The sequence below is a fragment of the Rhineura floridana genome, chromosome 6 (genome assembly GCF_030035675.1).
Source record: "Rhineura floridana isolate rRhiFlo1 chromosome 6, rRhiFlo1.hap2, whole genome shotgun sequence".
Taxonomy (NCBI): domain Eukaryota; kingdom Metazoa; phylum Chordata; class Lepidosauria; order Squamata; family Rhineuridae; genus Rhineura; species Rhineura floridana.
The window spans coordinates 54931601-54943634 of record NC_084485.1 but is presented as its reverse complement, the minus strand read 5'-3'; the positions used below and the strand labels follow the sequence as shown (position 1 = coordinate 54943634).

Here is a 12034-nt window from a genome sequence, read left to right as displayed (position 1 = left end):
GGCTATCAAGATGAGCTCCTGCGCCTCGAAATGTACCACTGCACCACTATAGGACTAGACAGACCCTTGATCTGAATCAGCAATGCTTTTCTTATGTTTTTGTGCCAGAAAGTAAAGGGATTAAAAATTGAGTAACTCCTGCCTTCTGTGGCATAGAAGACTTCATTCTGAACTGCCATTATCCACGGTAGACATGGATAAAGTCACACCACATCTTAGCTGAAAGGATTGTGTGAGCTAGAAGACATTGGGATCAATGATCCGTGGGAAAGGATTCTCATACATCCAGGCTGTCCTCCACATCCAGATCCTTGCAGACCCTACCTTTCTTTGTAATGAATCCTCATGCACAGTCAGCCTTCCATCTGAGGCTACAGTGGCCCTGAGGCGCAGCGGCTAATCTTGAGCACTGAGATACAGCTCCCTCTAAGCCAGTGTAGTGAGTGATATGTCAATTCCGTTTATCTAATTATTCCTGCTTTGAGCCGCATAAGCAAGAAAGAGAGCAAAAGGCTGTAATTCTATCTGACAGTGCGCCATGTCACTGATATGTCTCCCTGCCTCCCTGAGTGCTAACAAAATTAAAGTGGCCACAAGCATATTGACAGCTTGACACAATGAGGTCAAGACACAGTAACAGGCTTTGAATCTTTTGGTTAAGATCAAGGGCCCACAGGGAGACTGGTGAAATATGTCAGCTGGTCCACTTTCAAGTCAACCTTTGGCAGAGACCAGCATGCAGTCAGGGGAGTATTCTCCAGCTCCAGGAGGTGTATGTCAGCCAAAGGTTTAGTGTAATGGCCCTGTAGTGCAATTGCTCGATGATTTACAAATGTCAAGAACATATTTAAAAGGAAGGGAATTGCTACAGACATCTTGAGAAGAGGTGGCCAATTGCATCAAACAAAAACTAAAGCCCTCTTTAGAGCTGCTTTCACACATGGGACTTATTGTGTTAGTTTAACAGATTAAAATGGTAGCGTTTCTGTCCCAATTTCTAAAATTCCTTTCACACTGCAGTACCTGATATACTAGCATGTTGCACAAATGTCTTTCACACTGCTGCAATTGGAGACAGGAGGATCAGGTGAAAAAGGCAAGAAAAACAGCAAGAAAGCAAAAACTCCAAAAAGAAAGAACCAGACACAAAGTACTGAGGAAAAGGGAGGAAAGTGATCACTTTAAAAATACAAGCTGCTGCCGGTCCAGTAAAAAAAGACTGAGAGAAGGAGGGCTTAAAAGACAATATAAAAAGACTTTAAAGGCAACTTCAGCAACTCAATAAGCCTCATGTCTGAAAGCAGCCAGGGGAAACTAGCCAGAGTTAAACGAACACAGAAAAGGAAAAAAGGCGGGTAAGATCTTTTAGCAACGACTCAGCTCCATGGCAGGGGAAGGGGGAAGAGGCAGGAAAGAATGGGACTTCCAAGGCACAGATCAGAAGTAAGACGCAGAAAAACAATGTAAGGAGAACTCACTAAAGGGAACCAAAGGCAAATAGGGAGCAGGTACAGGCAGGAACAAATTAAAAAATACAGAAATATAGCGAGGTTACAGAGAGGAAGCTTGGGTGCCTGTCATATGACAGGCTGCTAGTGCAAATCTCCTGCAATCTTCCAGGTTCTCAGCCTTGCAAACAGATTGTTTCTGGCAATTAGCACTAAACTTCCACTAGATTCCACTAGATTTCTGTAACTAGCTTGTATGTCGTGTGAAAGGTAAAATTTAATGTCCAAATTACCAGGTAAGAAATCATCAGAAAAACGGAATAAAGTGCAGTGTGAAAGCAGCCTAAATGTGTATGGATGTAAAGGGAGAGAGGACTGGGGGTGCACATGCAAGCCCTGCCACCTAACATCTCCACTTAATCAAGATTACCCCATGAAATCCAAGTTCCCAATCATGAGGATTCCAAATGCTTTCTCCTGAACATAGGAGTTAGAATCTACCTTCAGACCTTCCTATTCAATGCAAGAAGATCTGCAGTGCAGCCTGCATTTGCGGGGATGTTATGTGCAGAGTTTACATGTGCATCCCTCCCCTCTAAGCCTACATGTGAAAACTTAAAGAGAGTTTAGGGTTTGACAGAATTGCTTGATGGCATGCTTTGTCATACCTTTCCCAATTTTCAATCTCTTGAGGGTCAAGAGAAGACGTCCACCCTGGACCCATTGGCCTGCAACAATTAGACTGGTCGCAAATACTCCCTTCTTAGGAAAGGTGATTGAGAGAGTTGTGGCCCAGCAATTTCAAGTACTCTTGGATGAAACAGATTATCTTGACCCATTCCAGTCTGGATTCAGGCCTGGTTATGGGACTGAATCGGCCTTGGTTGCCCTGATGGATGACCTTTATTGGGAGGACAGGGGGAGTGCGACCCTGTTACTCTACTTGATCTCTCAGCGACTTTTTATACCATTGACCATGGTATCCTTCTGGGCCGACTTGGTGAGGTGGGTATTGGAGGCACTGTTTTAGAGTCCTATCTCCAAGGTCATTTTCAAAGAATAGCATTGGGTGATTGCCTTTTGGACCCCTGGTAGTTGTGCTGTGGGGTGCCGCAGAGTACCATCTTGTCCCCCATACTGTTTAACATCTATATGAAGCCCTTGGGAGCGGTCATCAGGAGATTTGGGGTGAGGTGTCAGCAGTACGCTGATGATACCCAGCTCTATTTCTCCATAACATCTGAATTGGGAGAGGCTACGCAAGCCCTGGACCATTGCCTGGACTCGGTGGTGGGCTAGATGAGGGCCAATAAACTGAGTCTGAATCCTAGCAAGATGGAGGCGCTGTGGGTTGGTGGTTCCCGAGTTCAGAAAATTGGTCAGTTGCCTGCTTTGGATGGGGTCGTACTCCCTCTGAAAGAGCAGGTCCATGATCTGGGGGTGCTCCTGGATCCATCTTTGTCACTAGAGGCCCAGGTGACCTCAGTGGCTAGGAGTGCCTTTTCCCAGCTTTGGCTGGTAAGACAGCTGCAGCTGTTTCTGAACCAGGATAGCCTGACTACTGTTGTCCATGCACTGGTAACCTCCAGGCTGGATTACTGTAATGCATTCTATGTGGGACTGCCCTTGAGGTTGGTCCGGAAGCTGCAGCTGGTGCAAAATGTGGCGGCAAGACTGCTCACTGGGGCAGGGTATCACCAACATGTCACCCCACTGCTGAAAGAATTGCACTGGCTGCCCATTTGCTACAGGGCCAAGTTCAAGGTTCTAGTCTTGGTGTACAAAGCCCTATACAGCTTGGGACCACTGCGCTCTGCAGGTGAGGACCTCCTGCAGATACCATCTTATCAGGAGATCCATTCTGTGCAATATAGGAAATTAGCATGGCAGCACCTACCCTGTGGAATTCCCTACCCTTAAATATTAAATAGGCGCCATCTCTGTTATCTTTTTGGTGCCTATTAAAGATCTTCCTCTTTCAACCCGGACATAGACTGGCTGCATATGTGTTCCAGTCATGACAAAGAAGCAAAGTTTCTAGATATTCTAAATGACTATTCCCTAGACCAGTTGGTCATGGAACCGACCAGAGGGACGGCAACCCTGGACTTAATCCTCAGTGGGGACCGGGACCTGGTGCGAGATGTAAGTGTTGTTGAACCGATTGGGAGCAGTGACCACAGTGCTATTAAATTAAACATACATGTAAATGGCCAATTGCCAAGAAAATCCAACACGGTCACATTTGACTTCAAAAGAGGAAACTTCACAAAAATGAGGGGATTGGTAAAAAGAAAGCTGAAAAACAAAGTCCAGAGGGTCACATCACTCGAAAATACTTGGAAGTTGTTTAAAAACACTATATTAGAAGCTCAACTGGAGTGCATACCGCAGATCAGAAAAGGTACCGCCAGGGCCAAGAAGATGCCAGCATGGTTAACGAGCAAAGTCAAGGAAGCTCTTAGAGGCAAAAAGTCTTCCTTCAAAAAATGGAAGTCTTGTCCAAATGAAGAAAATAAAAAAGAACACAAACTCTGGCAAAAGAAATGCAAGAAGACAATAAGGGATGCTAAAAAAGAATTTGAGGAGCACATTGCTAAGAACATAAAAACCAACAACAAAAAATTCTATCAATACATTCAAAGCAGGAGACCATCTAGGGAGACAATTGGACCCTTGGATGATAAGGGAGTCAAAGGTGTACTAAAGAACGATAAGGAGATTGCAGAGAAGCTAAATGAATTCTTTGCATCTGTCTTCACAGTGAAAGATATAGGGCAGATCCCTGAACCTGAACTAACATTTGCAGGAAGGGATTCTGAGGAACTGAGACAAATAGTGGTAACGAGAGAGGAAGTTCTAAGCTTAATGGACAATATAAAAACTGACAAATCACCGGGCCCGGATGGCATCCACCCAAGAGTTCTCAAAGAACTCAAATGTGAAATTGCTGATCTGCTAACTAAAATATGTAACTTGTCCCTTGGGTCCTCCTCCGTGCCTGAGGACTGGAAAGTGGCAAATGTAACGCCAACCTTCAAAAAGGGATCCAGAGGGGATCCCGGAAATTACAGGCCAGTTAGCTTAACTTCTGTCCCTGGAAAACTGGTAGAAAGTATTATTAAAGCTAGATTAACTAAGCACATAGAAGAACAAGCCTTGCTGAAGCAGAGCCAGCATGGCTTCTGCAAGGGAAAGTCCTGTCTCAGTAACCTATTAGAATTCTTTGAGAGTGTCAACAAGCATATAGATAGAGGTGATCCAGTGGACATAGTGTACTTAGACTTTCAAAAAGCGTTTGACAAGGTACCTCACCAAAGGCTTCTGAGGAAGCTTAGCAGTCATGGAATAAGAGGAGAGGTCCTCTTGTGGATAAGAAATTGGTTAAGAAGCAGAAAGCAGAGAGTAGGAATAAACGGACAGTTCTCCCAATGGAGGGCTGTAGAAAGTGGAGTCCCTCAAGGATCGGTATTGGGACCTGTACTTTTCAACTTGTTCATTAATGACCTAGAATTAGGAGTGAGCAGTGAAGTGGCCAAGTTTGCTGATGACACTAAATTGTTCAGGGTTGTTAAAACAAAAAGGGATTGCGAAGAGCTCCAAAAAGACCTCTCCAAACTGAGTGAATGGGCAGAAAAATGGCAAATGCAATTCAATATAAACAAGTGCAAAATTATGCATATTGGAGCAAAAAATCTTAATTTCACATATACGCTCATGGGGTCTGAACTGGCGGTGACCGACCAGGAGAGAGACCTCGGGGTTGTAGTGGACAGCACGATGAAAATGTCGACCCAGTGTGCGGCAGCTGTGAAAAAGGCAAATTCCATGCTAGCGATAATTAGGAAAGGTATTGAAAATAAAACAGCCGATATCATAATGCCATTGTATAAATCTATGGTGCGGCCGCATTTGGAATACTGTGTACAGTTCTGGTCGCCTCATCTCAAAAAGGATATTCTAGAGTTGGAAAAGGTTCAGAAGAGGGCAACCAGAATGATCAAGGGGATGGAGCGACTCCCTTACGAGGAAAGGTTGCAGCATTTGGGGCTTTTTAGTTTAGAGAAAAGGCGGGTCAGAGGAGACATGATAGAAGTGTATAAAATTATGCATGGCATTGAGAAAGTGGATAGAGAAAAGTTCTTCTCCCTCTCTCATAATACTAGAACTCGTGGACATTCAAAGAAGCTGAATGTTGGAAGATTCAGGACAGACAAAAGGAAGTACTTCTTTACTCAGCGCATAGTTAAACTATGGAATTTGTTCCCACAAGATGCAGTAATGGCCACCAGCTTGGACGGCTTTAAAAGAAGATTAGACAAATTCATGGAGGACAGGGCTATCAATGGCTACTAGCCATGATGGCTGTGCTCTGCCACCCTAGTCAGAGGCAGCATGCTTCTGAAAACCAGTTGCCGGAAGCCTCAGGAGGGAAGAGTGTTCTTGCACTCGGGTCCTGCTTGCGGGCTTCCCCCAGGCACCTGGTTGGCCACTGTGAGAACAGGATGCTGGACTAGATGGGCCACTGGCCTGATCCAGCAGGCTCTTCTTATGTTCTTATTAAGCCTTTTAAGTTGAGACCTTATCCCAGTCTGCGCCTGTGTTGGAATTGCTTTTTAATATGTTTTTAAACCTTTTTAAAAAAACAATATGTGTTAAATCTTTTTTTAAAAAAAAGATGTCTTGAAAGCTTTTAAAAAAATGTTTTTAAAGAGGTTTTGTTTTCATGTATTTTAAAGTCTGTTTTTATGATGTTTTAAAGTGTTTTAGTGCTTTTGTTTGCCGCCCTGGGTTTCTGCTGGAGGAAGGGCAGGATATAAATCAAATAATAAATCAAATAAATAAATATCACTGGCTCACAAGACCAGAATGTGTCCCCAAATCCACTGTGAACTGAAGGTATATTACAGTATTATAACTATTTATTAAGTTAAAAATTACTCTTGTCATTTTTCCCTGCTAAGAATGTGGCTATCTCTCTGGAAGTAACAATAGTAATTATTTACACTCACCACACTGCATGATGAAAATAGATTTGGCTGTACCGTGAAGCAATTGTCCATAAAGCAATTGTCCTGTATGACCTGTTCTGGGAGGGGTTGTACTTCCCCTGAAGGAGCAGGTTTATACTCTGGGAGCACTCCTGGACTCCATCTTGTCACTAGAATCCCAAGTGGCTTCTGTGGATAGGAATGTTTATGCCTAGCTGAGGCTGATTCATCAGCTATGACCATTCCTGGACTGGGATAGCCTGGTCTCAGTTGTCCATGTTCTGATGACTTCCAGTCTGGGCTACTATAATGCACTATATGTGGGGCAGCCCTTGAAGACAAGCTAGAGGCTGGAGTTAGTGCAGAATAAGGCTGCTATACTGGTATGTGGGGCAGCCTGATAGGACCATGTGTCACTGGACTTGACAGTGCTGCACTGGCTGCCAGTGAGCTACTGAGCGCAATTCAGGGTGTTAGTACTAGCATATAAAGCCCTAAATAGTTTGGGACCCTAGTATCTAAAACAGCACCTTCTCCAGTATCAGCCATCTCGGACCCCATGATTGGCTAGCAAGGTCTTGTTGTTGGTGCCACCACCAAGTGCTACCCGGTTGGCACTGACCCATGATAGGGCCTTTTCAGTGGTGGCTTCCTGTTTGTGGAATGCTCTCCCCAGTGAGGTGCATCTGTCTCATCACTATTAAGTTTCAGGAGGAATTTGAAACCATTCCTGTTTACCCAAGCATTTGATGTTCCTGGCAATCTGAAGATCACTGATGAAAGAATGTTTTAAACTGTGTTTTACAATATTTTAAACTGTGTTTTAGAATGTTTTTAATTGTAATTGTCTTTCAGAATGTTTTTAACTGCTTTAAATGTTTTTCTTCTTGTTAAATTGTTTTGTTTATGTTTGCTTTTGTTGGGCTGGATGAATTCCAAAGACAGAAAGAAGTGCTAAGATCTATTCTTCATGTGAAGACTATAAATGTATATGTATGTGTTGGAGTCTAGAAGACTGGAAAGGTTAGGGGTCCATAACATGGGTCTTTGGAGAACTCTGGTTTGACATGACAGAGTTAGTAAAACTTACCCCCTTAGTAAGATTGGTAAAAGAGTGCCATTGTTGGGAAAAATGGTCACAAAACCACATGGAATACTGTGCTCACCACAAGGACAGGAAATTAACACAGTGCGGTACAACCACAAGAACAGGGAACTAACACCGATTGTCTGAAGCATGTATCAGAAACAGGTTCTTAAGATCAAGGCAAATGTGAGCTTTGCTCCCATTTATTGGTGTCAATGGTGTACAATTTGAATAATAAAGGTTGCTACGTTTTCATATATTACATTCAAGAGGGGTTTCCAGAAAGGTGAAGAGCTTGACATAAATATTTTAGAGGGAGATCAGAGATTGTGGGTGCTTGTTAATAAAGCATAAGGAAGAGGCCTTAAGTAATTTAAAGAGATTGTGGGGGCCATGGAACATTTAACAGCAACCAACAGAAGAGAAATATTAACTGTCTGTGTACCATTGGAAGATTACAAAGAATGTCCTGTTGTTATCCCTAGGAAGCTGAAATGAATGACGGGCTATAAAATGTCAAAACTAAAGATAATATAAGGTATAGTTTAGATAAAATCATTGATATAAGGTTTATATAGGCACATATTATAGGTAATCATAATAAGAGAATAGATATAGCATCAGATAAGGCTTTAATAACGAAGGTCACCTTGGGACAGCAATGATTGACAGTATGATCAGAAAAAGGCCCTTCTCACCTGAAAAGGAGAGGTGAGAGAAGGTAAAAACCACAGGATTCACCACAAAAAGGGGAACGTTGGTGCAGTTTGGGATAAACAATCTAAGTAGACGGGCAGATCCTTTTTGGAAGAGGGGTATGTTCTAAGGGGAGTAAGATCCAATCAATGTAAAAAGATTAGCATGAAATTAATAGTTAATTCGTGGGGCAGAGGTTTACTAGAAATGGGGGGGAGTAGTTAAGTGGGAACCTTTGGGCAGCTTAGGGCCGTTAGTCTACTCTGAAACCCAGTGACATGTGTTGTCTGGTCGGGGAATGAGAGGTGGCCCAAGGATCTTTGTTGTCTTTTAGTGTTTGTGAGTATTAAGTTTACTTTGCTTGCTGAAGAGTGTGGAGAGTGTGTTTGCTTCTATTTCCTGTTAACAATAAAATTCTTCTTTCGAATGATCAGTCTTGCTTCGGATTCCTGCTTTTGCTGGGTATTAAGGAGGGAGGATATTTGTGTATGGACTGGGCACAGGGGTGGTAGTAGGAGTGTAAGGGGACCCATGGTATTACAATCCCTACAGTCACTACTACTGGAACCAAATACATAAGTACTGGGACTGAGCTTGAAGGCAAGATCAGTTTCTATAGGTATCCTTATGCTTGGAAGTCCCCTCCCTCAGAATATTGCAACATATGTATATAAATGTATATGTACAAAGTTGTATCCAATGTAGCGCTAAGTAGGGGCGGAAAGAACTGTCAATTTCATTCTCTCAATTTCTCATTTTTCCAATCCTAAATTTAGTTCTCCACATTTCTGCAGCAATTTGAGATTTTTTCATGAAAATTCTCCAGCATTTTAGTATAAATTTCTCCTAATAAACACATTTTTGCAGGCAGTTCTGACTAATGTATACATTTTGCAAGCAATTTCTCATCATATAATGCATTTTTGTACAGTATGTTATTTTCACTCATTTATTCATTTTTATGCATACTTTCCCCTACCTTAATGCATTTTTGTAAACACTGTGTGGCTGGCGAACTGCAGTGCAAAATTTGAATACATACAAATTTTGAAGGATGGCTGTGTTTTGGTTTTCATGCTGTTTTGAAAAGTGCAATTGTGACAGATTCAGCTTGAAATGCAAACTGAATCAAATTTCTCACCCATCTCTAGACTTAAGGAAGTGTCCTGTCAGCACAAGGATTTCCGCTTGTGCACTGGGACTTTCCACCCTCTCCTCCCCCCACACATGCCCCACGCTCTCCCAAATCTGCTCTGGTGGGTTGGGGGAACCCCTAGAACAGATTTAGGGGACATGCAATGGAAGGAGGGGGAGAGTCCTGTTGCACAAGCGGAAATCCTTGCGCTGATGGGATACCTACTTAGCCTTACATTGGATTCATTGGGTATGAACATAAAACACAAATATTTGTAGGTGAGTGGGTCCAAATGGTGATGCCCTAGGCCAGGGGTGGCTAACCCCCAGCCGAGGGGCCTGATACTGCCCCCTTAGCACATATTTCTCTCCCCCTCTTACCCTCATGAATTTTGGCAGTGATGGCAAAAAGAAACAAGAGGTTGGGCAGAAAGGCTGCCAATGGGAAGCACTAAAGAAGGATATGAGTGCCGTTGCACTCTACCACTCATGATCCCCAGCAAGTGGTATTCAGAGGCATAGTGCCTTTGAGTTTTCTGTTGCTCTTCTGTTCTTGTACAACAGAGACAATAAAGTTTTGTCAAGCTGCCATACTGGTGCATTCTCTAAGCCTTTCATGATAATTACTAAAACAAATCTAATTTATCTATAACTCCTTGATCAATCTATGCTCCTTGCCCCCCACACACACACACAAATTGCAGGGAGGGGGATAATCTAATGAACAAAACAAAACCAAAAAATTTCTTTTGAGCATATACCTTAGGGCTGTGCATCAGATTCGGCTGAGTCCAGAGCCAAATTGGGCCTATCAGAGGGGCTTGGGTGTCAGATGAGTTGGGTTCAGACAGCCACAGATTGCTACTGGTCGGGTTGGATGACCCAGAGCAATCCATGGCTATCAGGGAGCAGGGCATCAGGCAGGATAGATAGCCAAGCAGGGCAGGAAAACAAAAAGCCACATAGAGGTCAAGACCTGCCTCAGATCTGGGAGAAGGTAGGCTCAGCTTCCTGCCTGCCTGCTGCTTTCCTCCATGCCTGCCGCCTCCCACCCCACACTGATCCCTCCACTGAGGCGTGATTCTACATGTTGTGACTATTGTGCTGCAAGTGGTTTTCCTAAAGGAAACTAGATTGCTGAGCACCACCTGCACAAAATCACCTCTTCTACCCAACATGTCAGCTATTTGATTCTGGAGCTGTCTGATCCTGCAGGTTATGCTTCACTGAGCCATTGATCCTGGGGGTGGAAGTATTGCAGCATCCTGCAGAATTAACATCTTGGTTGGGAGGGGAGAAGGAAGTTGCAAGATCTCCTTCTCCCACTCCTCTTCTAGCTATGCATTTTAAAACCCTAATGAAATTCATTCAGGACCAGATCTGGGGTGGAGGATGGTCCCAGGTCAACCCAGGGGGGTCAGCCTGATGTCCTCTGGATCAGAGCCCTGAGGCAGATGGGGGGAGGCTGTGCATAGCCTAAGGTACACTGAGTAATGAGAGTGCTCTTTATTGGGTTGCTGGGAATGTGTGCTTGGTTTGGGGCCTTGGGAGACGATTTGAATGGAGATGTAATAGCAGGAGAAAGCTGGCCACAGCATGACAGTGATCTCCATCACCATTCCCTTCTCTGCTCTCCTCATGGAGAGTTTTCCCATCTTCATCATCTCTGTAAAATGTCCTAGATTGTCCGATCCAACAGATGGCAATCCAAGGGATGCTCTGCACTCACCTGGTGGAAGATGCAGGCTCTGTCGTCTGCCTCTGCATCCGTGTGCGTCTCATGAGGTGGTCCTTCATGGACATCTGGACCTCTGCTGGAATATCTGGTGATGTGTGACTGATTTTCACAGCTGCCTCCAAGAAGCCAAGAGTCCCTGTATCCTTTAGCTTGTCAGCCATGGTCTCTTTGTCGTATTCTGCTGAGTTATGGGAGGCGGAAGTGTTAGTCGAAATTGCCTTGTTCCTCCAGGGCACCCAGCACAGCTTCCAAAAGAGAAAGAGAAAAACTGCCACCAGGGCCAGTCCACATACAATAACTATCACTGCAAGGAGGCTGATGGAGAGCTCTAGAGGTCAGGAAAAAGCATCAGTAACAAACAGGTGGAAGGAAGAGGGAAAAGACGTGGAAAAATAGGTAGGAAGGTAGGAAAGGGGGGAGGGAAGGAAGGGAGAAAAGAAAAGAATGTTTGTGAGACGCCTGAAAGAACAAGGACAGGAAAATGGTGTCCATTCCCTTAACATGAAAAGTGCTGCTGTTTCACAGCAGGACAAGTGCACTGACACGTGCAAGATAAAGGGCCACAATATGGAAGAAGGAAATGTTTAGACAGCAAGAAATACAATTAATGGAGGTAATATCAATGGATTTTTAAAAATATATTATTTTTGTTGCAAATAATTTTTTTCTTGGAAATATATATTGAATTTTTTATGTGATCACATAACTTTCCCAGCGTTATGGAGGGGGAGCAGGTGTGGTTCCTAATTCCTCATCCAACAAAACCTATACATAGACACCAAGCATACTTTCCTAGACTTCAGAACAAGAATATTGCCGAATTCTACATTTGGAGGACTCAATCTTGGATCTTGGCTGCCATATAGAAAAAGCTACTGATTCAGAGTGGGCAACAACCATTTTTGACCATCACTATATGCCTCTAAACTACCTGGAAAGT

The 12034-nt window shown here is 43.6% G+C and overlaps 1 protein-coding gene across 2 annotated transcripts in view; it reads right to left on the bottom strand.

Annotated features, from left to right (window-relative positions):
* The window catches only part of SYT6 (synaptotagmin 6), a 110930-nt gene extending 99648 nt beyond the window's left edge, over positions 1-11282 (bottom strand). Inside the window, exon 1 of one of the 2 annotated variants that reach the window (XM_061630344.1) lies at positions 11086-11282. In XM_061630344.1, coding sequence (XP_061486328.1) covers positions 11086-11255 — 170 coding nt within the window. In that variant the 5' untranslated portion in view covers positions 11256-11282. The remainder of the gene's footprint in view (positions 1-11085) is intronic. The other variant, XM_061630343.1, reaches the window with a different exon arrangement.
* Between the last annotated feature and the right edge of the window lie 752 nt (positions 11283-12034).